General features: G+C 41.3%; 1 protein-coding gene across 1 annotated transcript in view; it reads right to left on the reverse strand.

The window, feature by feature from the left end:
• Positions 1–24,650, reverse strand: part of LOC126249777 (uncharacterized) — a 53,833-nt gene that overhangs the window by 22,667 nt on the left and 6,516 nt on the right. Inside the window, exons 2-3 of the mRNA XM_049951460.1 lie at positions 10,536–10,592; positions 8,584–8,798 (exon numbers count right to left, since the gene is read on the reverse strand). Of these exons, the coding sequence (XP_049807417.1) occupies positions 8,584–8,798; positions 10,536–10,569 (249 nt within the window). The 5' untranslated portion in view covers positions 10,570–10,592. The remainder of the gene's footprint in view (positions 1–8,583; positions 8,799–10,535; positions 10,593–24,650) is intronic.

Raw genomic sequence — 24,650 nt, forward strand, 5'->3', positions numbered from 1 at the left:
GGAGGTAACTAACACTTTCTACTCCACTGTTGATTTTCTTATTAGTACACATTCATGTATATATTACTAACAGGCTTGGCCTTGCAAACATAAAGTTGACAGTTGACTGCCAGTCCTTTGCAAATGACCTCGCATATTTTTCTAATTTACTAGACACAACTGTAGAACAAATTAATGCACTAAAGCTACAAGGAGAAAAGGTGGGACTCTGGCGTGCCACAGGGGAGTGTTATGGGACCATTGGTTTACACAATATATATAAATGACCTAGTAGATAGTGTCGGAAGTTCCATGCGGCTTTTCGCGGACGATGCTGTAGTACACAGAGAAGTTGCAGCATTAGAGAATTGCAGCGAAATGCAGGAAGATCTGCAGCGGATAGGCACTTGGTGCAGGGAGTGGCAACTGACCCTTAACATAGACAAATGTAATGTATTGCTAATACATAGAAAAAAGGATCCTTTATTGTACGGTTATATGATAGCGGAACAAACACTGGTAGCAGTTACTTCTGTAAAATATCTGGGAGTATGCGTACGGAAAGATTTGAAGCGGAATGATCATATAAAATTAATTGTTGGTAAGGCGGGTGCCAGGTTGAGATTCATTGGGAGAGTCCATAGAAAATGTAGTCCATCAACAAATGAGATGGCTTACAAAACACTCGTTCGACCTATACTTGAGTATTGCCATCATTGTGGGATCCGTACCAGCTCGGATTGACAGAGGAGATAGAGAATATCCAAAGAAGAGAGGTGCGTTTCGTCACAGGGTTATTTGGAAAGCGTGATAGCGTTACGGAGATGTTTAGCAAACTCAAGTGGCAGACTCTGCAAGAGAGGCGCTCTGCATCGCGGTGTAGCTTGCTGTCCAGGTTTCGAGAGGGTGTGTTTCTGGATGAGGTATCGAATATATTGCTTCCCCCTACTTATACCTCCCGAGGAGATCACGAATGTAAAATTAGAGAGATTCGAGCGCGCACGGAGGCTATCCGGCAGTCGTTCTTCCCGCGAACCATACGCGACTGGAACAGGAAAGGGAGGTAATGACAGTGGCACGTAAAGTGCCCTCCGCCACACACCGTTGTGTGGCTTGCGGAGTATAAATGTAGATGTGATGTAGACTCCAGATGTCTTTCGAGTAAACTGATTTTATTACAAAAATCAAGTCACTACGAAGAGTACTAGCGGTAGGGTAAATGACACGAGCTTAGAAGTTTAAACATCTAGGAGGATAGACACAGTCAAAACACCTCCGAGAAAGAAGCCTTTTCATCAAGGATCAGGAAACTGGACACAGCATATCAACCGACTAAAAATATCTGAAAGAAGAAATCAAAATCCACTAACGCCAAGATATGACATTGCTACACAGTAATGCAGCCTGAGTCCCTATGCCGCAGAATCCGTTGTTATGATTAGAAAACGTCTGTTCGAGAACCTAGAAATAAAGACAGATCTTGAGTAAAATCCTAAATCCAATCAGAGAATTTGGTGAGTACAAAGGATGACAAACCATGAATTTTCTACACGTACAGAAAAGATCACAGACATCATTCATAGAAGTACGATTGTTTTCTATGGCTATATTGCTCGTATGAGTCCTACAAGGTTAAGCAATCGGATCTTCCGCTGCTTTTTCAACAAGAAAACCAAGGATACGTGGTTCACCGAGGTGGAAAAAGAGCTCCAAGAAATTGTTAAAACACTGGAGCATGTCTGTAAAAGTATCGGACTCAAGAAAAAAATGAAAGAGCGCCTTTTCCAAGAAAATCATAAACTAAGAACTTGAACTGAAGCGAGGGAGGAACTGCATAGGAAACGAATGCGGGAATTCTGGGCTAATGTTAGTACCAGGAGGAAGGAAAAGTTCGGTTGAAATAGTCTGATTCGTAGATATCCAATACAAGGAGAATATCAAATAACTTCTATACATCTTCTGTTTGATGGTTAGCGGTTACAACAGCCTAATAATTATCTCATACACCTCATCGTATAAACATTCACGTGTTTGTGGTGAGTTCGATACCGCCAATTCAATCAAAATATATTTTAGATTTTTTCATTTATTGAACATGTGTGAGGTCCAATTCACTGGAATATATGGAAGGAATACATGTTCTATATCTTTAAGGATGTCCTCACAGTAGATCTATAGAACAAAAAGTACATGTAATCCAATCTAATCACAATAACACGTCTCCAATATCAATTTTTACGTATTTGAAGTTCTTTCTAAATTACCGTATGTGACATGTAGTCTACATCTTGTTATCAAAAAGTGAATGGCGTCGTGGTTACGGTGCAAAGCTTGCAGTCGGGGGGAGCGGGATTCAGCTACACGTTCCTTCAACAGGACTTAAATTTCCGTAAATGACTTAAGGATAATTCCAGAATGGTTCCTTTGAAATGAACACGGTTGACTGATTATCCGACGCATGTCCTATTCGAGTTCTTAGCCTGCGACTAGTGCCCTCGTCGTAGACATTAGGATAAGTTCCCACATACCTTCCTTGTCCTGTACACATTATGATCATTATGATCAATGATAGTTCAAGTTAAACGTTCCATGAAATGCTTCAGATCGTTTACACTGTCTCATTTTAGTAACTTCAAGCTCCATTTTTTCATTAACGTGTACTCGCGAATAATTAATCCCACATTTTATCGTAGAATTTAGCGTATCTATTCCCCTTGGAGAAGCAGTTCTATGTTGTCAAACTCTTTACGTTAGTAGGTGTAGTAAGGAAAGTCCTTGGTGCTTTACATTTTAGAAAAGAAGTGTGCCAGTTTATGCAGCAGAATGACAAACTTGCCTGCTGCAATTACTGAACCATTTTGAAATTTCAACTTTCGGGCAAATAGCTGGCATGGGAAATGTACCATATTTGTTAGCAAACAGACTTACGAAACGGATGGCCGTCTTACTTTCTTAATTAAAATTATGTTAAAGAAGCCATACAAATAACCACTGTCCGTTGTAGACAACGTATTACAAGTGTGTATGTGAAACAGCTTACAATAAAAAAAATCTTTCGTACCATAGGAGCATAAAAGTGTAATTTTTGTCAGTAATTCAAGTTGGGGAAGGACTAACATCGAAGGACATGATTTTAAGAAATTCTGAAAATCATGCAATATTTTAGTATAGAAAATCAGGTGAAACCAAACGTTGATGAGAGGGAGATATTAGGGACAATTGTTTACCGAAATTATGGTCTACATGACATAGGATGCGGCGTTTTTCCTTCTGTAGATAAGTGAGTTACATCCATTCATATAACAATTGAGTTTGCATAATAAACCATTTGCAGAAGTTTCACTTTCATAAGTAGGATATAAGATTTAGTCGCATCCTTATTCCAGTCGCCAAATTCAAAAGTGATCCAAAATCTGACTTGATTTATACAAACTTTACCCTGCAATGTTGTAATACTTGAGTGAATTTCTCCCAAATTATAATAGAGTGAGAAAACTACAGTTTCAAGCTTGTAGACGACACTAAACTTCTTGCATAACAGTTTTAAGACATTCCTCTGGAAAAGCTTAGAACATACAGTGAAAATGTAGCCAATATTGTAATATATATACAATTATTTCTCAACGAGCCGACTTGACGTCTTTGAGGACCTTACAGATAACAGGATCAGTGTCCATGGTTCAGCAGTAACAGTAACCGTCATACTGATACAAATGGCTACAAAACGAAGCAAAAAAGTTTACTTTTAGATGCTAGCCAAGCCCGCAGGTTGTACTGGTGTATTTGACCACAAACGGCACCTGTGCAATGTTCTCAATACGTTGCAAGTGTCAGCCCTGATTACAACAGCGTCCAATGTAATTGTTAGTACATTATGGCGGAGCTAAGTGAATTCGAACGTGGGCGAATTGTTGGTGCTCGTATGGGGGGGGAGGCGGGGGGGCGTTTCCGTAACCAAGGTAGCCTAAGTATTTGGTTTCAAGAAGCACCGTTTCGAAGGCTTCATCGCATACAGGAAAAACGGGAAAACATTATCCGCTATATCATAATGCGGATGAAAGTGCGTGTTAAGTGATATTGACGGATGGTCATTGAGGATGGTTGTCACGAGAAATAAGAAGACGACAGTGCAAAAGTCACTGCACAATTGCTTGTTGCACTCGCAAAACCTGTCAGCAGCAAAAACAACACGAAGGTAACTCCATAATCAGGGAATTCCAAAGCGAACTCAAACTCACCATGCATCAGTGATGCAAATGCCCGTAACAGGGAAAAGTGGTGCTGAAGCGATAAACCAGAACTATGGAGCAGTGGAAGAATGTCATTTGGTCGTCTGAGTCTTGTTCCACACTGTTTCCAGCATCTGGTCGACTTTACGTCCGACGAGTGAAACATGGTGGTGGTTCGTTGATGACTTAGGCAGCCAAATTGTGGTATCGCATGGTCCCCATGGCTACCCTGGAAGATCGCAGTCCTGTCAAGGAGTGTATCACCATTTTGGCTGTTTGGGTCCGTCCTCTGGTAGGATATTTGTCTCCCATTGGTGCTGCTGTGTCCCAAGGCTCCCATCTTCCAGTTTTGTGCGCACGAGGACGAATTATCACAACTCTCCTGGCCAACTCAGTCATCAGATCTCAATACTATTGAGTCTTTGGGATCTGCCTCAAAGAAACGGTGCGTTATCATTACTAACCTCCGTCATCTTTACCTGAACTTGCCACTGTTTTGCAGGAGGAATTGTAAAAGATTCCCTTGAAAACCAGAGAGGGCTTGTATTTATCCATTCAGAGATGACTGGAAGCTGTCTTGAATACCAGCTGGTTTTTCTGCACCTTACTAGGCATGGTAATGTGTTGTGCTTATGTTGTTTCCATATTTTTGTCCACCCCTCTAACTTAAATACGTTACATAATGACAAAGGAGTAACATCTAGTGCAGATCGTCTGAAAATATGCGAGATTACTTAGTAATGTGACATTTTCAATCCATCAGAGACAGCGACAGACTCGGAAGGTCAGTTGAACGAGAAGGACAGAGTCTGCAGAAGACGTTATACGATGAACATCAACAAAAGCAAAACAAAGTTAACGGAATGTTGTCGAATCAAATGAAGAAATTAGATTGGAAAATGAGGCAACAAAAGCAGTACATGAGCTCTGCTTTTTCGGTTGCAAAATAACTGACGATGGCCGAGGTAGAGATGATATAAAATACAGACTGCTAAAAGGAAGAAAAGCGTTTCTAAGAGAAAGTCTAACATAGAGTATAAGTCAAGTGTTACGAAGTCTTATATGAAGGTATATATCTGTACTGTAAACAAGTGAAAAGTAAATGTTATGCAGCTCAGACGAGAAGAGAATAGAAGTTTTGGAAGTGCGGCAGTATAAAAGAATGCTGAAGGTAAGATGGATACCTCGGATAACTAATGAAGGAACTAAGTGAAGAAATTGTAGAAATTTATTGAACTAAAAGAAGGGATCAGCGGTAGGATACATCTTGAGGTATAAAACAGTTGTCAATTTGGTAAAGAGAGGAAGTGTGGCAGTAAAAATCGAGAAGCAGTCGAAGGTTTGACGTAAATCGTGGTTAGAATTAAACTTTCGCTCCTTTAGATGGTCCCCATAAAATAAACAGTAATCGTAGAGCAAGGAAACTTCGTGCGAACTTTTGTAAGGAGATGCAGAAGATAAATAACGGATAAACGACTGAAAGAAAGAAATTTTAATTTCCACATGAGAGGTTAACATCTGTTAATTTTGTACCATGTTTACGTTCCAGGTTACAAACGTGACGACCATCTGCATCCACGACAGCCTGAAATTTCAGTAGAGATTGTTCGCAGATAATTTCGAATTGCGGATCATGGAATGTTCAACTGTAACGACACAGCTCGTGCACTGCTTGAATATCACACGATGCGTCCAGTATTCTCAGCCATAGCACTAGTAACGTCTTCAACAATTTGTGGCGCAACTGGACATCGGCTTGTCCCAGGAGCAATTCTGAAACCGACATTTAACTGGAACTTCCGAATCGTGCTCTTCAACCTCAGTGCGGAAAGAGGACTGTTCTGTATTCTTTTGATGTGTCGATACTCTCGAAGAGCAGCAGTACTACAGCTGTTGTTTTGATAAGGCAGCTTTAAGAGTAAAGCCCAGACCAGTGTTGACTGTCTGCAACTGTAATACACACTGATGCCTTTGATCCCTGCGTCACCGTACCAGCGCCGATGCCTAACGACAAGTCGTGACACTAACACTATTAACAATCGAAATCCTGCACTACACAGTTTGAACATCATTCCATAAAGTTACGAGGTATACTCAGAGAACTTCGTTCCGCCTCTGAAAATCTTTATGTGTTATAGCTGACCCGACAAACGTTGTTTTGCCATATAAATTATCTCTAGTCTATAAGAATAATGTATATGTGTAACACAATGTATGCGTGTAACACAATAGCCGTTGTTGGCGGGAGCTCGTGACACAAACAATACTAATGGCCGAAAACTGTGTATGGAGTGAGAAAAGGCTGAGGGGGAAGTCCGGCAGTATCGGCCACTGTTAGTTCTAGCGTTTGTACGGTAGATCGCGCGGATTTAACAATTGCAGCCGATATACGGCTCGTCCATGAGCATACAAACGTGGCGGCAATTTCGTGTCGAAACGTGTTCGCCAGAATTATGAATAAGGCCAAGCGCACACGCATCGATTTTTCTCGTACGGAAAAATATTGTACGATTAAATTCTTTTAGAGAAACAAAGGAGAGCATAGGAACTTCTTTGTTTCACTAAAAGAATTTGATCGTACGATATATTTCCGTACGATAAAAATCGATGCGTGTGCGCTAGGCATAAATGTCGGTTTGGCAAATGACGCGTGCTACCTAGCTAAATTTCTCGGTCTAGTTATGTCGATTCAAAGAGGGATATTCGAGTCGTTGCTTTTGGTACGTTTTCTTCAATTCCCTATCTATCGAATAGTAAAAGACTATCACCGGTAGACATCTGGCGGGGATAACTGATCAAGTGATAATTGATCAGTTATCGACCGGGGTTGAAAGTCATTAAATTACTAAAATCGCTATTAAAAAATAGGGGTTGGTGGTAGAAGGGTGAAAATTTAAGGCTGTATCTATTTTTTAATGCCACATCATAAAAAAATTAAAATAAAAAGTTCTGTCCCAAAAATAAAAAATAGTTTTTGGAGTGGACCACCCTTATCACTTAGGGGTATGAAAAATAGATTACGACCGATTCTCAGACCTACCGAATATACATGTAAAATTTCATCAGAATCGACCGAGCCGTTTCGGAGGCGTATCGCAACTACTCTCTTTCAAATTCTAAAGGTGGCAGGGGTAAAATACAGGGACCGAAAGGCTATTTACTATTTGTACAGAAACCAGATGGCAGTTATAAGAGTCGAGGGACATGAAAGGGAAGCAGTTGTTGGGAAGGGAGTGAGACAGGGTTGTAGCCTCTCCCCGATGTTATTCAATCTGTATATTGAGCAAGCAGTAAAGGAAACAAAAGAAAAATTTGGAGTAGGTATTAAAATCCATGGAGACGAAATAAAAACTTTGAGGTTCGCCGATGACATTGTAATTCTGTCAGAGACAGCAAAGGACTTGGAAGAGCAGTTGAACGGAATGGACAGTGTCTTGAAAGGAGGATATAACATGAACATCAACAAAAGCAAAACGAGGATAACGGAATGTAGTGGAATTAAGTCGGGTGATGCTGAGGGAATTAGATTAGGAAATGAGGCACTTAAAGTAGTAAAGGAGTTTTGCTATTTGGGGAGCAAACTAACTGATGATGGTCGAAGTAGAGAGGATATAAAATGTACACTGGCAATGGCAAAGAAAGCGTTTCTGAAGAAGAGAAATTTGTTAACATCGAGTATAGATTTAAGTGTCAGGAAGTCGTTTCTGAAAGTATTTGTATGGAGTGTAGCCGTGTATGGAAGTGAAACATGGACGATAAACAATGTAGAAGAGAAGAGAATAGAAGCTTTCGAAATGTGGTGCTACAGAAGAATGCTGAAGATTAGATCGGTAGATCACGTAACTAATGAGGAGGTATTGAATAGAATTGGGGAGAAGAGGAGTTTGTGGTACAACTTGACAAGAAGACGGGACCGGTTGGTAGGACATGTTCTGAGGCATCAAGGGATCACAAATTTAGCATTGGATGGCAGCGTGGAGGGTAAAAATTGTAGAGGGAGACCTAGAAATGAATACAATAAGCAGATTCAGAAGGATGTAGGTTGCAGTAAGTACTGGGAAATGAAGAAGCTTGCACAGGATAGAGTAGCATGGAGAACTGCATCAAACCAGTTTCAGGACTGAAGACCACAACAACAACATCGCAACTAACACTGTGACACGAGAATTTTGTATATAAGGATAAAGTAGCCAAATGGTAAATAGTTTTCCGTCTACACTGGCTCAAGTACCGAAAGTTTAATTATAACCGGCTTGTATACTGGTTGGAGTAGTTATGTAGAGAAGAACATTATTCCACAGGATAGACTAACGTGTAGAACTGCACGAAACCAGCTTTCGGACCGAAGAGCACAGCAACGACAATAACAACTTACTATTGCTGCCAGATTTGTGCGGCGACCAATCCTGGGCACGGATTTGGCACTCTTGAGGAAGAGGTCGCTTCTGCGTCCGATGCGGGGCACCGACTTGGCCGTCTTGAGGAAGAAGTCGCTGCGCCGCCCCACGTGTGGCACCGACCTCGAGGCCTTCAGGAACATATTGGCTCCCTCGTCCGGCTCCGCTGCCACTGCCAGGACCACCAGCACCGCTGCAGACACATGCACACACTTTACTCACTGGGCGGTACCCTCACGCTTTCCCACAAGACTTCTTGCTCTCAAGCCGCGCAGGCAGACTTGTTCTGTTAAATCTACCGATCTGACAAGGGAACCTCCCCATCGCACCCCCCTCAGATTTAATTCTAAGTTGGCACAGTGGATAGACCTTGAAAAACTGAACACAGATCAATCGAGAAAACAAGAAGAAGTTGTGTGGAACTATGAAAAAATAAGCAAAATATACAAACTTAGTTGTCCATGCGCAATATAAGCTCCCCATCGCTCCCCATCGCACCCCCCTCAGATTTAATTCTAAGTTGGCACAGTGGATAGACCTTGAAAAACTGAACACAGATCAATCGAGAAAACAAGAAGAAGTTGTGTGGAACTATGAAAAAATAAGCAAAATATACAAACTTAGTTGCCCATGCGCAATATAAGCAACATCTAGGACAGAGTGACCTCAGGAGCGCCATGGTCGTGTGGTTAGCGTGAGCAGATGCGGAATGAGTGGTCCTTGGTTCAAGTCATCCCACGAGTGGAAATTTTAATTTTTTGTTTTCAGTTTATGTCACAAACTCTTATGTTTTCATCACTTTTTTGGGAGTGATTATCACATCCACAAGAAAACCTAAATCGGGAAAGGTAGAAGAATCTTTTTACCCATTCGCCAAGTGTACAAGTTAGGTGGGTCGACAACATATTCCTGTCATGTGACGCACATGCCGTCACCAGTGTCGTATAGAATATATCAGACGTGTTTTCCTGTGGAGGAATCGGTTGACCTGTGACCTTGCGATCAAATGTTTTCGATTCCCATTGGAGAGGCACGTCCTTTCGTCGACTAATCGCACGGTTTTGCGGTGCGGTCGCAAAACACAGACACTAAACTTATTACAGTGAACAGAGACGTGAATGAACGAACGGACAGATCAAAACTTTACGAAAATAAACTTATCACTCGAGGGAAGACTTGAACCAAGGACCTCTCGTTCCACAGCTGCTCACGCTAACCACGAGACCACGGTGCACCTAAGCTTACATTATCCTTTATGTTGCGTATTTTGATTAAATCCCGGTTCAAAATACATCCACGATTTATGACTCTACAGTTCGCTTCTCCAGTTCTTTGAACTAATCAACGGATGTCCTGCACACTTGAGTTTTGAGATAGCACAGACAGAAAAATTCAGAAGGTTGAAGTCATGTGATCCTGGACGCCAAGGTACACGCCCTCCTTCATCTAACCACCTGGAATCACATTGGCGCTTTAGACGTTGTATTATATTAGCAGAAAATGAGCCGGTGTCCCATCATGCGTTTACTGGATTCGGGCCATGGATGAAAAATGAGCTCACTTAGATGGGGATTTCAAAACTTTCCATTTCAAACATATTAGCACTTCCCAAAAAGATACTTCATAATGATGACAATGGTGGCATGCAACCATACATTCGCAGTTATCCCTAAAACTGCTCGTTTTCGAATTCATAATTCCTAGAACGTTTTTGCTTATGTTATCGTATCGCCTCACCTGTGTCAGTTTTCCTCACTAATTATCATACAGCTTTTATATAATAAATATTATACTCTGGATGCTCAATTTTTTATCCAGTCAAATTTACAACTTGCCTATTGATAGCACTTTGTTAATATAAGACATAAACCTATTATTTTTTCACTTTTTATTTCGTTCATTATATGGAGGGGATGAAGGTGGCACTTACCGAGAGAAGCAAAAGTCTCCTTGAAGAGCAGCATGGTTTTATATGTCTCGTTCCTTCCTGCAAACAGAAAATTCGGATTATATGTCCGGCTAAAACAAATAATAATGGTATATGTAACACATATTTCACAGTCTGAAAAAAAGTATTTGAAAATTCTGTAGCTTGAACAGTGTAAACTAGCCTTCTTACATGCTTCTTTCCTTACTTCTTTTCTGTTTATCGCATACGCACTCATTATGTTACTTATAAGCCGGCCGAAGTGGCCGTGCGGTTAAAGGCGCTGCAGTCTAGAACCGCAAGACCGCTACGGTCGCAGGTTCGAATCCTGCCTCGGGCATGGATGTTTGTGATGTCCTTAGGTTAGTTAGGTTTAACTAGTTCTAAGTTCTAGGGGACTAATGACCTCAGCAGTTGAGTCCCATAGTGCTCAGAGCCATTTGAACCATTTTGTTACTTATAAATTCCTTGTCTGCGTGTTGACTAACCAGCAACCTTTTCAGAGTCATGCAACCGAGTGAGATAGTGCTGTTGTTTACACTCTGGATGCGCTTTCGGTAAGAATAGAATTCAATTATCATTTTGGTTTTTCGTGAATTTATTTAATCGCTTAAAGCGAATTGATCAGAAAAAGGCCGAAGTGTTACATTATTCTTGTCCTATCCTGACTTGAGCTCCTTCTACAATGATGTTTTTTACTTTTTTTAAAAGAAAACCAGAGACGTCGTGGTTGAAGGGATGCTAAATCCTAATCTTATCTCTCCCTTTTTTCTACTGAATTATGTAGCTGAATTGTCAACAAATCTGACTGCCATGCAGTGAATACGACTTGGATTCCCCGAACTGTTTGTGATGGACTGAATGGGACACGCTGGTCATCGTAAGGCGACTGAGAAACTACATCAGGGAAAAGTAGTGGTTGCGGTTTGGGAAAGCTGACACTGTTGCATGCGAGTACAAACTCATCCTCCTTTGTACCAACTTTCAAAGGCACTTTGAACGAGTCATTGGTCGGTGGCAATGTTAGTCCGTTTTCTGCAGTCTCACACAGATAAACAGCTAACGAGTCGTGCGTTTGCTATATTTATGTAGCATACAATAAACAATAAAGCTATATTAACAGATAGGTGCGTTGCGGGAGTCAGGTTCTCAACATCTGACTATCCGAGCTTAAATCATCAACCACAAGTACCTGAACATGCAAAAAAAAAAATGGAAATGAGCGTATGGCATCGTTGGCCGGGAGGCCCCTATTCGGGGAAGTTCAGCCGCCAAGTGCGAGTCTTATTTCATTCGACAACTCGCGCGCCGGAATGGGGATAAAATGATAATGAGAACAGCACAACACCCAGTCCCCGAGCGGAGAAAAAATCTCCAACCCAGCCGGAAATCGAACCCGTACCCTCTTGCATGGAAGGCGAGCACGTAACCACCGAACTAAGCAGGCGGACCCTGAACATGTAAAGTAGCAGTCATAAAATTAAGTTATTTGCACTAGAAGTCCACCTCTTACTTTAAAATATCCAGCTCCTTTCGTTCACAAGTGTGCCTCTTTTCCTACAGTATTGCCTCCAGCCGTGTGTACTTGTTATCAGACCAGCTGATTTCTAGTGTATTTGTTTGTCCAATGAATGAGAGATAATGAGAACGTGACTCCAAAATATGTATATGGGTGTTAACATCGCTTCATTTTGTATTGTATGCCAAATATAAGTAACTAAACAACCCCTACTTCGAGTACATGAGCATTTAAATAATACTACGAATATTGTTGAAGTTGAGATTTGGTTCCATTTTTATTCATTTGTAGACCTTAAAGATGAATGTTGTTTATGTACTTTCTGTATTAAGTAAACAATAAAAATTGGCCTCTTGTGGCATGAGTGTTAAAAGCAGTGATTGTTGTTAGACAGACCATTGGTACGATCTCGATATTTCTACTGTTTCGATTTATTTTAAGTCGGAATATATAATATGTTTACTTAGTTCAGTCAAAAATTATAGTTTTGAACGTGGCTGTCTTTTAGCAGCCGGATATTGGTTTCAACAGAGAAATAACATAGCCAACCGGCTGAAAATCGTTTCATACATTTACCTAGCTTTCGACACCTCGAAGGATGTCTTCATCTGAATGAAAATTTAAAAGCCGTGAAGTTACATTGCGAGAAGGTAATAGTCAATGTTTAGGGCAGATATGCTCAAATCAAAAATTAAAAATTAAAAATTTTCCAGCTTTTGGTACGTACACCTTGCAAGGAACACAGTCAAAAATCAAAAATTGTGTCTGGAACAGGGACTGACATAAAAAACACTTAACGGTGCTGCATAAAAAATTCTAAGTACTCATTTTTACATTGTTGCGAGAGAAAGTCACGGTAATCAAATATTTTAATATAACGTGGGTACCACTCCGGTGTTCACCTAGTCGAATGCGGGAAACCACATAAAAACTGAAAAATAAATCAGAAAGCCAGTGAGAGGAAAGTACACTGTACCTGACAGATACACACTAGATTTTATATCGACTATGTGGAAGGACTGTCATTTCTTCCAGCTACAGTCCGACGTAGACTGCTATAACAACGGAAAGTTCCTCTTGATAAACGGTACACGTCGTTCCGATCTGTAGGAATGTGTCGGTACAGATGCACATTACTACAGAACCCGTTTTGTCCTGTTCGCCCATGATGTCCAAAAGTGTACAGGGAGCGATGTTTCTTGAATAGCGGAAGGTCTTCAGTACGCTCTGCACAGTCGCCCAGTAAACAAATTGCCTATTGATGGTCCAGCTACAGTCCGACGTAGACTGCTATAACAACGGGAAGTTCCTCTTGATAAACGGTACACGTCGTTCCGATCTGTAGGAATGTGTCGGTACAGATGCACATTACTACAGAACCCGTTTTGTCCTGTTCGTCCATGATGTCCAAAAGTGTACAGGGAGCGATGTTTCTTGAATAGCGGAAGGTCTTCAGTACGCTCTGCAGTCGCCCAGTAAACAAATTGCCTATTGATGGTAACAAGGATACCGTATACGATTGAAATGAAGACTTCCTGGAAAACAATACCCAAATTGTCTTCCTTAATGGAGAAACATCACAAGAAGCGGAAACACGTATGGTATACTTGGTAGCACGGTTACTATTCACGGCATATATAAATACAGAAAAACTTCGTAATCCTCTGTGGCTCTTCTGCAGATGATATAGTCGTTTGCGGAATGCGGAAAGACTTAACCTATGCGCAGTATTACGTGCAAAGGGTAACACAAATAAATAAAATGTGATGTCCGTAAATGCACCGGTCCGGAAAACCGTGAGCGTTAGCACGCCGCTTCCGGAATTTGGGGAGATCCGCCGGTTCCTGATCAATTTCGCCCGGCGGATTAACGGCGAAGGCCGGTGTGCTGGCCAGCCCGGATGTGGTTTTTATGCGGTTTCCCGCATTCGACTAGGTGAACACCGGAGTGGTACCCACGTGCCCCCTCAATTACGCGATTTGCAAACGTTTCGAAAACATTCACAGAGTGTCACGTGGGACAACACTAGACGCAGACAGATGGAGTACACAAATTCCTCCTGTGCGATGTGGGGAGGGGGGGGCACAGGAAATGCATCCGGCCACGCCCTACCCTAACATAGCCAAATCCAGAGTGACATTCCGACCCTGTGAAGACGCAGAATAAGACTAGGAAAAAGAAGAGAACGACCGTAAATATGTGGAAACAACCGCTACACAATACACAATAAACCGTCAGTCACTGCAATTAGTCACATCCGTCAAGTATTGAAAGTATTTAAGTACATCTGTTCCGAGTGATCTGATGTGGAATGACCATATATATCCAGCCGTGGGGAAGGAAGACAGCAGACTGTCAATTATGTGAACAGCTCTAAGAAAATGTCATTGAATCACGAAGGAGGTTGTTTACGGTTGTTGTTTGAACACTGTCAGTGGTCTGGACTCTTCACCAAATAGTCATAAGGAGATTGAGAAAATTAAAAAAAGAGCTGGGCGTTTCGTAGCAAATTGGTTGTTTAGTCAGCACGACACCATTTTAGAAATGCTCTGCAAATTCCAGTGGTAGACGCTACAGAATGTACGTAACGAATCGCGAGTGACCTATCAAAGTTACGAGAGTCCACTTTCCAGTACCAGCAAAGAAACTTTTTACTTCCTACAACATTCATGTGGCCTGATGGTCATGGTGGCAAAATTGGTGAAATTCTGGCTAACACAGAGGGTCGCTGGCAACCTTTTCTCCGTACACCAGGACCGTATGGAGCAGGACAGAGCAAAAATAATTCAAGTAACACACTACACCCTTCGACACACACAACGGACGGTGGCTTGCAAAGTACAAATTTGGACGCAAATGGAGATACTCAGCTGTTTGTCGATAAGTTTCAAACATCGATATTCCCTTCCTTTGTGGAGATGCTTAAATAATGAATAATTTACCTAGTATCTCACTGTCACTGAAATATCAAAACATTCTTGGATGACACTCTACGTGGAAGACATATAAATCGAAGATATCCTATCGAGTGGCCTCCAAACGTAACATTTCTCGATTTGAAAGAGAATTTTATCGACACACGTCATCTATATTGAAGACGTTAAAGAGAAGTATCACGCATATACATCACATTTTACATATTTATAGTTGCAGTTTTCTCAGTTGTGTACTGTCACTATTTGGTTGCTAATGATGGCCACCCCTACTAACTCATACACGACGCAGATGCAGCAACTACATTTCATTTTCTCCGGTATCGACGGACAAAAGTGAGTAAATTTTCCAAGCTACATATACAATTAGAAAATAGAACCAAGCTCAACATTCTGATGCCTTATATGAACTCACAAAATTAGTATTAGCATAAATACGGCCCTCCAAATAAAATATATGATTTTATTACATCACGAATCTATACGCCTTCTAAACCGAAGCGACTCCTTTACATAAGCGTTTATCTGCTACAAGATCCGACCTCTCACTCTACAGGGCGAAAACATTTTGGAGAAAGGAGCCAGCGGATATATTCATTACAATATGAAGGACTCGCTTTTGGGATGTGTCGGTTGAAATTCCGGCTCAGTAGTCCTTGATTGGCACATTCTAAGAGGCTGTAAATAGTTGCAAATGAATGCAGGCATAGTTGTTTTAATAATGTTACCGCGAATAATTCTTGTGTGATAATAATGTCTTTGTTACGTAGTCTTTTCACAAAAGGGACAATGAGCAGTTGTCTTACTTTATTTTACTTATTTATCAGGTTTTCGTGAGATCATGCGAGCCAAAGCCATGACATTGTCATGATCAGTACATCGTTTACGAAATCATGATTAGGAAATTTATAAACAATCGAAATTAAAGAATTTATAAAATTCGGGAAAAGTAATGACAGAATATACGAAAAATGATTACAACATTACAGAGAAGCGTTCTCCACCATTGCGAAGACCTCTTGTACATAATAGGAGTGTGACACAAGGAAACCTTTCAACTTAGATTTTAAGAGCTTTGGTTTATTACTCAATCTTTCAAGTTTTGCTTGAAGTCTACTGCAAATGAAAGCTGCTGAATAGTATACACCCTTCGGTACAACGCTTCAAGAAATGCTTTTTCGTCTTTAGTTCTATGAATGAGTGTTGCAGTTTCTTCTGAATAAGTCACTATTGTCAACAACAAATCCTTTGATAGAGCATGCGTACAGGAATGGTACAGTTAGAATTTCGAGGCACCTGAACAACGGCATACATAAAATTTGCGAACTGGCATCGCAGATCTGCCTGTCCGCTCTTTTCTGAGCTAAAAGTATTCTTGACGAGTGAATAGAGTTGCCCCAAAATATGATGCTATAAGAGATATTAGCGTGAAAGCAAACAAAGTAATTTTTTTTCTTTTTTGCGTTTCAGTGTCAGAGAAATTTTCTTATACTCAAGATAGCTATACTCAGCTTCTGCACGAGATGTCATACTTCCAAGAAAGATTTTCATCCACCAACAGTCTTTAACAATTTAATATGATCAACGTCACTGACTGTTAGACCACAAGCGGTTCTGGCGCTGCAGTCCGGAACCGCGGGACTGCTACGGTCGCAGGTTCGAATCCTGCCTCGGGCATGGGTGTGCGTGATGTCCTTAGGTTAGTTAGGTTTAAGTAGTTCTAAGTTCTAGGGGACTTATGACCTAAGATGTTGAGTCCCATAGTGCTCAGAGCCATTTGAACCATTTTTGTTAGACCACATTCTTACAGTAAAATTTTCCTTTTACAAGAGTTCCGTGTCAGAAACTGTGCACTGTGATTTGTTGCAGTTTAATGTTAATCGGTTATGTGAATACCACGTGCTGATGTTACCGACTATTTAAAATAATTTGCATTACATTCCACTTCTTTTACAACAAAATTTGTGTAACTAATTAAGTTTGTTGAACAGTTCTTCCTCAGCTGCTGTAAATCCTAAAACTTATGCGCAACACGTAACTGAGAAAGAATTTAGAACACTTGCAAACCAATTTAAATACATATACAAACTTCCGAGGTACTCGAGTCGCTCTACGCTATGTAAAGAGATCAACTTTACTCTTTGACTGTAAAATCATTGAAGTATTCGGATTCAGCTATACTAACAAAAACGATAAACACGGATCTAGTGCATGAGGATCGTTGCCGGCAATACTGGCAGCCTTAATGAACGGAGTTGCTGCATATTCCTCGGCTGTCTTCAGCTGTCTTAGCCTGATATCTCCATTCTGCTTTCGATGTTAAATGGCTCCCATAAATCAGTTTAGGTGAATGCCGGAAGAAGGCTGCAGTCTATTACCTGCTCGACCCTTTCGGTCAGGAGAAACTGTTCTGTCTGTAAAAACGAAGTTAATCCCAAGTACAGTAGATAGGTAAGAAAAATGCGAATACTGTTGTGGTATCTTGCTCAGTATCACAATAAAGGATGAATCCATGTTGAGATGAAAATAAAATATTAAAACAAGTCGGAAAGTATCATTCAACTTGCATCTGAAAAACTGTAGTTATTTCTCAGTGGTGGATCGTAAAACTGCACGATAAGCAAGGAAAACAGATACTGTACTTAATATTATACAAAAGCACAAATATCACTTTGCAATGTAAACTACAGTTACGAATGAAACAACGAACAGGTAACACCACATGTGTCTCACATACGTACTGTATTGAAACACTATTTGACAGAACCCTTTCATCTTTGCCATACTTGGGAACGGAATACCCATAAACAGCTCGTAAGTATACAGATTTAGTAACCGAAATATTCAATGCTTTCTGTTATCGCGTTCAGTATTCGATGTGTCTTATTAAACAGAGAGAAGCCAAAAGACAAATCACGCGTCTTACCTTTGATAGAAAGGATAGATTCCATTTTAGGAGCACAGACAGAGACATCGCAGGAAGCTGTTCACTGCTCGGATCAACTTACACTACACTGACGTTGCGAGCGACGCAGCTATATATATAAAAGGAAGGAAATAGCCGAGATCACTCAGAACTGCCGCCTACCCATTGTCCGATGCGGACCATTAAGGCCTCACCACTGCTATAAGCACTTCTCATAAGTGGTGTAATTTTTGCAGTTCCAAGCGTAATTCACAGAGTAATTTGGTAATATTACCCTGCAGCCAGGAATAACAGACAATAAGTGGGATAGACAGCAAAATGAAATGAACTACCGACAGAGCAAATTTTCTGGGATTAAGTCCAAAGCATCTGTTCAATAAATACCTACTTTCACTATCTTTTACTTATTTTCAGAATTACGTTATAATCGTTGGCTTCTTACGCTGATGAAGTAATTAGTTTGTAAATTGTCAGCCTCAGATAATCTCTGAATAATTAGACTCAGCGGCGCAAAAACACACTGTACTTTAAATCAGCATGGAAGATCGAGACGCAAATTAACCATTCAGAGGTCTGTAGTTTCGCTAGCACCTACGATCTATTCTACGTAGCTGGTGAAAAGACTCCTTCATTGATAGCACGGCCATGTCCTTAACTAATCAATCAACTATGTGTAAGCGCTCTCCTGGGAACGCTCTTCATGTCAATAGAAAATTCAAATAGGATTAGTGTTGGGTTGATTTATTCATAGATTACGCAACCGGTCCTATTAATGACACTTGCTAGGACGCACCTTGTCATAATGTTATTTCTGTACCCGACCGAGGTGGCACAGTGGTTAAGACATAGGACACGCATTTTAAAGAATCGGAGATCGAATTCCGTCTACATCTACATCTAAAATCTGCAAACCACAGTGAAGTGTATGGAAGAGGGTACTTCCCATAGTACGAAATATAATGCTTTCTTCCCGTTCCATTCACGTCTGAAACATGGGAAGAATTATTGCTTCAATGCCTCTGTGAGATTTTTAGTTAGTATTAACTTGTCTTTGCGGTCCATACTGAATCAGTACTTAGGGTGATGTATATTTCTACATTCATCACTTAACTGTGCATCTTGTATCTGTGTAAGTAGGTATTCGTGCACTGATCGTGTCTGCCAGTTAAATTTTTCTTCAGCATCTCCGTGACGCCCGCCCATCAGTCAAAGAAACGTCTCGTCATTCGTGTTACCCTTCTTTGTATACGTTCAATATCTCCTGTTAGTTTTATTTGGTGTGAGTCCTTCCATTTTAGGCTGACTGCTCTTTCCCTTTATCCACCAATGAACTGCAGCCTGCGACCGCCTTACCTACGGCTAAGCCTACGGGGTCATTTCATTTAATATCCCACAAACTGTTACACCTTGGTGTTTTCATTAGTTGACTGATTCTAATTGTGATTCATTGACGTTTTAGTCATAGACTATTACGTTTTTTTCGTTTTTTAAAGTGCTCAATTTTACATTTCTATATATTAAAAGCAAGTTTCCAATATCTGAACAGTGGGAAATCTTATGAAGATCCGAATGAATATTTGTCGCGCTATTTTGCTATATAACTGCATTATAGATAACTCCACCATTTGCAAAAAGTCTGAGGTTACTGCCGGGTCACAATATACGACATGATCAAGCACCCAGGCATATTTCCCTGAGAAACTTACCAAGTTATGTCTACATCTATCGACGACTCTCCATCCGGGATCCTGTGCCCTCTCAACCAAGAAATGCACAAATTATTCACAAATTGATTTTATACCCCATAGTATCGTACTTTCGTTAATAAGTATCGTTGTGGTATGAAGTTAACTATTTTCTGGAAGCAAAGAAATACTGCATCCACCTGATTGCCTTCAGCCATTGCGTCTACTTGGTAGCTGTCCAGTCATTAAGATTCAGATTATCCGTAGTGACCCGAAATCAGTTAAGACGAGTGTCGACATTGTTACTTTGAAAAACAAACGACCGATTTCTTCCCCCATTTCGAGCCCGTGCTCCGTCTCTAATGCTGTGGAGGTGACGTTAAATCTGAATCTGCATTTCCTTTTTTCGTTGCTGTGTTTGGAAACCGTCGACGTATTCTTAACCATAAGGTAGCATCCATGTATATTCCTGTATACGCACATATTTTAATCTATGCCGGAGGAATGTTTCATTAGAGATATCGCCGATATAATTCACCAAAACACTTTTAAAGTACTTTTCGGGCAGTTTATTAAGAGGCATTGCTGAAATTGTTCGAATTATTCAGAAATCGAAATCCCACATTCATCGATCGGAGCTCAGACGCATACAGTTGCGCATTGTAGGTAGTACTTCGACCGATCACACCTCACGCAGTAGTTCAGAGCTTCAGCCTGCTATCAGCTCCTCTCCATCTATCCAGAGCCACATTCCCGCGCTAGCACACATTTTGACCCATTATAACCGATAAGCACCTGAAATAATTGTCCCACGACGAGTAACATACACTACTGGCCATTAAAATTGCTACACCAAGAAGAAATGCAGATAATAAACGGGTATTCATTGCATAAATATATTATACTAGAACTGACATGTGATTACATTTTCACGCAATTTGGGTGCATAGATCCTGAGAAATCAGTACCCAGAACAAACACCTCTGACCATAATAACGGTCTTGATACGCCTGGGCATTGAGTCAAACAGAGCTTGGATGGTATGTACAGGTACAGCTGCCCATGCAGCTTCAACACGATACCACAGTTCATCAAGAATAGTGACTGGCGTATTGTGACGAGCCAGTTGCTCGGCCACCAAGGACCAGACGTTTTCACTTGGTGAGAGATCTGGAGAACGTGCTGGCCAGAGCAGCAGTCGAACATTTTCTGTATCCAGAAAGGCCCGTACAGGACCTGCAACATGCGGTCGTGCATTATCCTGCTGAAATGTAGGGTTTCGCAGGGATCGAATGAAGGGTAGAGCCACGGGTCGTAGCACATCTGAAATGTAAAGTCCACTGTTCAAAGTGCAGTCAATGCGAACAAGAGGTGACCGAGGCGTGTAACCAATGGCACCCCATACCATCACGCTGGGTGATATGCCAGTATGGCGATGACGAATACACGCTTCCAATGTGCGTTCACCGCGATGTCGCCAAACACGGATGCGACCATCATGATGCTGTAAACAGAACCTGGATTCATTCGAAAAAATGACATTTTGCCATTCGTGCACCCAGGTTCGTCGTTGAGTACACCATCGCAGGCGCTCCTGTCTGTGGTGCAGCGTCAAGGGTAACCGCAGCCATGGTCACCGAGCTGATGGTCCATGCTGCTGCAAACGTCGTCGAACTGTTCGTGCAAGTGGTTGTTGTCTTGCAAACGTCCCCATCTGTTGACTCAGGGATCGAGACGTGGCTGCACGATCCGTTACAGCCATGCGGATAAGATGCCTGTCATCTCGACTGTTAGTGATACGAGGCCGTTGGGATCCAGCACGGAGCTCCGTATTATCCTCCTGAACCCACCGATTCCATACTCTACTAACAGTCATTGGATCTCAACCAACGCGAGCATCAATTTCGCGATATGATAAACCGCAATCGCGATAGGCTACAATCCGACCTTTATCAAAGTCGGAAACGTGATGGTTCGCATTTCACCTCCTTACACGAGGCATACAACAACGTTGCACCAGGCAAAGCCGGCCAACTGCTGTTTGTGTATGAGAAATCGGTTGGAAACTTTCCTCATGTCAGCACGTTGTAGGTGTCGCCACTAGCGCCAACCTTGTGTGAATGCGCTGAAAATCCAATCATTTGCTTATCACAGCATCGTCTTCCTGTCGGTTAAATTTCGCGTCTGTAGCACGTCATCTTCGTGGTGTAGCAATTTTAATGGCCAGTAGTGTATGTAATTTCAATGGTTTCGCACTGTTTTAACGTTAAGAAATACCAACATCACTTTCAAAAATTTATTTTTAAGTGTTTCTAATCAAACCTTATTTCCGTCGGCTAACAGGGAACACCTCTTTATAAATCTCCGTAAAAAATCGTTTATGGAAATAGTGCGTGTTTTGCATTCTACAATTCAAACCTCGTTGCGGTCATTTTGAATTCGGGTTCCACGTGTTTTTGCTCCAAAGCAAAAGCAGTAATGTTTCCTCAATAATGTCACGACCGAGTCGTTGTTTAACAGAGCTAGGGCTGCGATTCTATGCGAGCGGTGTTCCAATTCACGTTCGGCTGCCCGCATTTAGCTTTTCCGTGGTTTCTGAAAATCACCTAAGCCGATGTCCGGGATGGTTCATTTGAATAGACCTCCTCTGTCTTTGGCCAATCTGACCTTGTGCTCTATTGGAACGTTAAACGCTAGTATTCCGTTTACATCTACATCTATAACCCACAATCCTTTTACGGTGTGTGGCGGTTGTGTAGTGAGACATTTCTATCATTTCTCCCCCTTTCCTGTTCCATTCATGAATGGTGCATTGAAGAATGACTGTGTATCAGCCTCTTTAACACCCCTAATTTCTCAGATTTTCCTGCTGTGTTCATTTCGCGGGATGCATGTAGACAGAAGTAGTGTGATTACTCTCTTCTTACAAGGGAACCTCCCCATCGCACCCCCCTCAGATTTAGTTATAAGTTGGCACAGTGGATAGGCCTTGAAAAACCGAACACAGATAAATCGAGAAAACAGGAAGAAGTTGTGTGGAACTATAAAAAAATAAGCAAAATATACAAACTGAGTAGTCCACGCGAAGATAGGCAACATCATGGACATTCCAGGATGAGGAGCGCCGTGGTCCCGTGGTTAGCGTGAGCAGCTGCGGAACGAGAGGTCATTGATTCGAGGTTCCCCTCAAGCGAAAAATTTTTCTTTATTTTAGCAAAGTTATGATCTATCCATTCGTTCATTGACGTCTCTGTTCACTGTAATAAGTTTAGTGTCTGTGTTTTGCGACCGCACCGCAAAACCGTGCGATTAGTAGACGAAAGGACGTGCCTCTCCAATGGGAACCGAAAACTTTTGATCGCAAGGTCATAGGTCAACCGATTCCTCCACAGGAAAACACGTCTGATATATTCTATACGACACTGGTGACGGCATGTGCGTCACATGCCAGGAGTATGTTGTCGACCCACCTAACTTGTACACTTGGCGAATGGGTAAAAAGATTGTTCTACGTTGCCCGATTTAGGTTTTCTTGTGGATGTGATAATTACTCCCAAAAAAGTGATGAAAACATAAGAGTTTGTCACATAAACTACAACAAATGAATCTAAAAGTCTCACACTCGCACACTTTTCCCTGTGCTCTGTCAAAACATGTTTTTTACGTTTTCAAATTTTCGTGTGTATACCGTCAAATCCTGCATATGTCCAAGCAAATCTGAACATGTCCCGGAATTTTGTAGAGCGAAGTTGATTATGTGTGAGTGCCTGAACTTTGATAATTGTCTGAAAATAAAAAATTAAACTTTTTGTTCGAAGGAAGACTTGAATCAAGGACCTCTAGTTCCGCAGCTGCTCACGCTAACCACGGGACCGCGGCGCTCCTGTGTTCTGTCGGTCCTTGATGTTGCCTATCTTGCGCATGGACTACTCTGTTTGTATATTTTGTTTATTTTTTCATAGTTCCACACAACTTCTTCCTGTTTTCTCGATTGATCTGTGATCAGTTTTTTAAGGTCTATCCACTGTGGCAACTTATAACTAAATCTGAGGGGGGTGCGTTGGGAAGGTTCCCTTGTTAGAACGAACACACTCAGCATTTTAATAGTACTTATCTCCACAATGTACTGCAGCCATCTTGTTACATGCGTTCCGTGTGCACATTCGCTATGCCCTCGCGGCCACCCAATAAACCCATGAAGAAAAAAGCAGTTTTTTTTTTATTTTGCATCTTCTCTTTCTCCTCAATTAAACCCAGCTGGCAAGAGGTCCACACACAGAACGACTGTTCTGTAAGTCACCTCCATTGCGGATGAATCACACTCGCATTGTATTCTTGGAATGAACCTCAGCCTACCATATGCCTTTTCTGTCTGTAATTCTATGCATTCGTTCCACTTTAGGTCACTCCGAACACTAAACTACTCGATAATTAATGGTTGTTATTTTTTTCTCAGTGATTCATCTCCAGTAGCACAGTCAATCGGTAATGGACCTTTCTGCCCATTTACACGCACTACGTTACACTTATTTACGTTAAGGGTCAACCAACAGCTTTTCAGTCCTCTACAGGTTATCCTGCTTCTCATTGCAGCACTCTGGCAGAGTATGTCTCATTTATAGAAAAGCATCAATCTCTTATGCCTTCATGCAGCTTCTAGTTTTATACTGGTGATCTTCAAGCTAAGGGACTCTGAACACATAACCTTTCTCCTCACCCTCCGGGGTTAGATCTCCCCCTTCACGTCATTTGGGTACTTTATTACAAAAACTATATTATAAAGGCGAGGGAATTCGATCTCAAGGTATCTTCGCAGTCTATTCACGTACTAATTTGAACAAACATTAACACTCAGTTAATCAATGTATACAGAAACAACCGTAATGAAGATAGGAGAATTTGTCGGGATATAATTAAAATCAAACGGACGCGTACAGCTATTTGTAGGAAAAGCCGGCGCTGGCTGAGTTTCTTTGTAAATATCTTAAGGAACGGTAATTCACCCACGACAGGGGGGTTTAGAGACACGTCATTCGACCAATTCGTGAGTATTGC

The sequence above is a fragment of the Schistocerca nitens genome, chromosome 3 (genome assembly GCF_023898315.1).
Source record: "Schistocerca nitens isolate TAMUIC-IGC-003100 chromosome 3, iqSchNite1.1, whole genome shotgun sequence".
Taxonomy (NCBI): Eukaryota; Metazoa; Arthropoda; class Insecta; order Orthoptera; family Acrididae; genus Schistocerca; species Schistocerca nitens.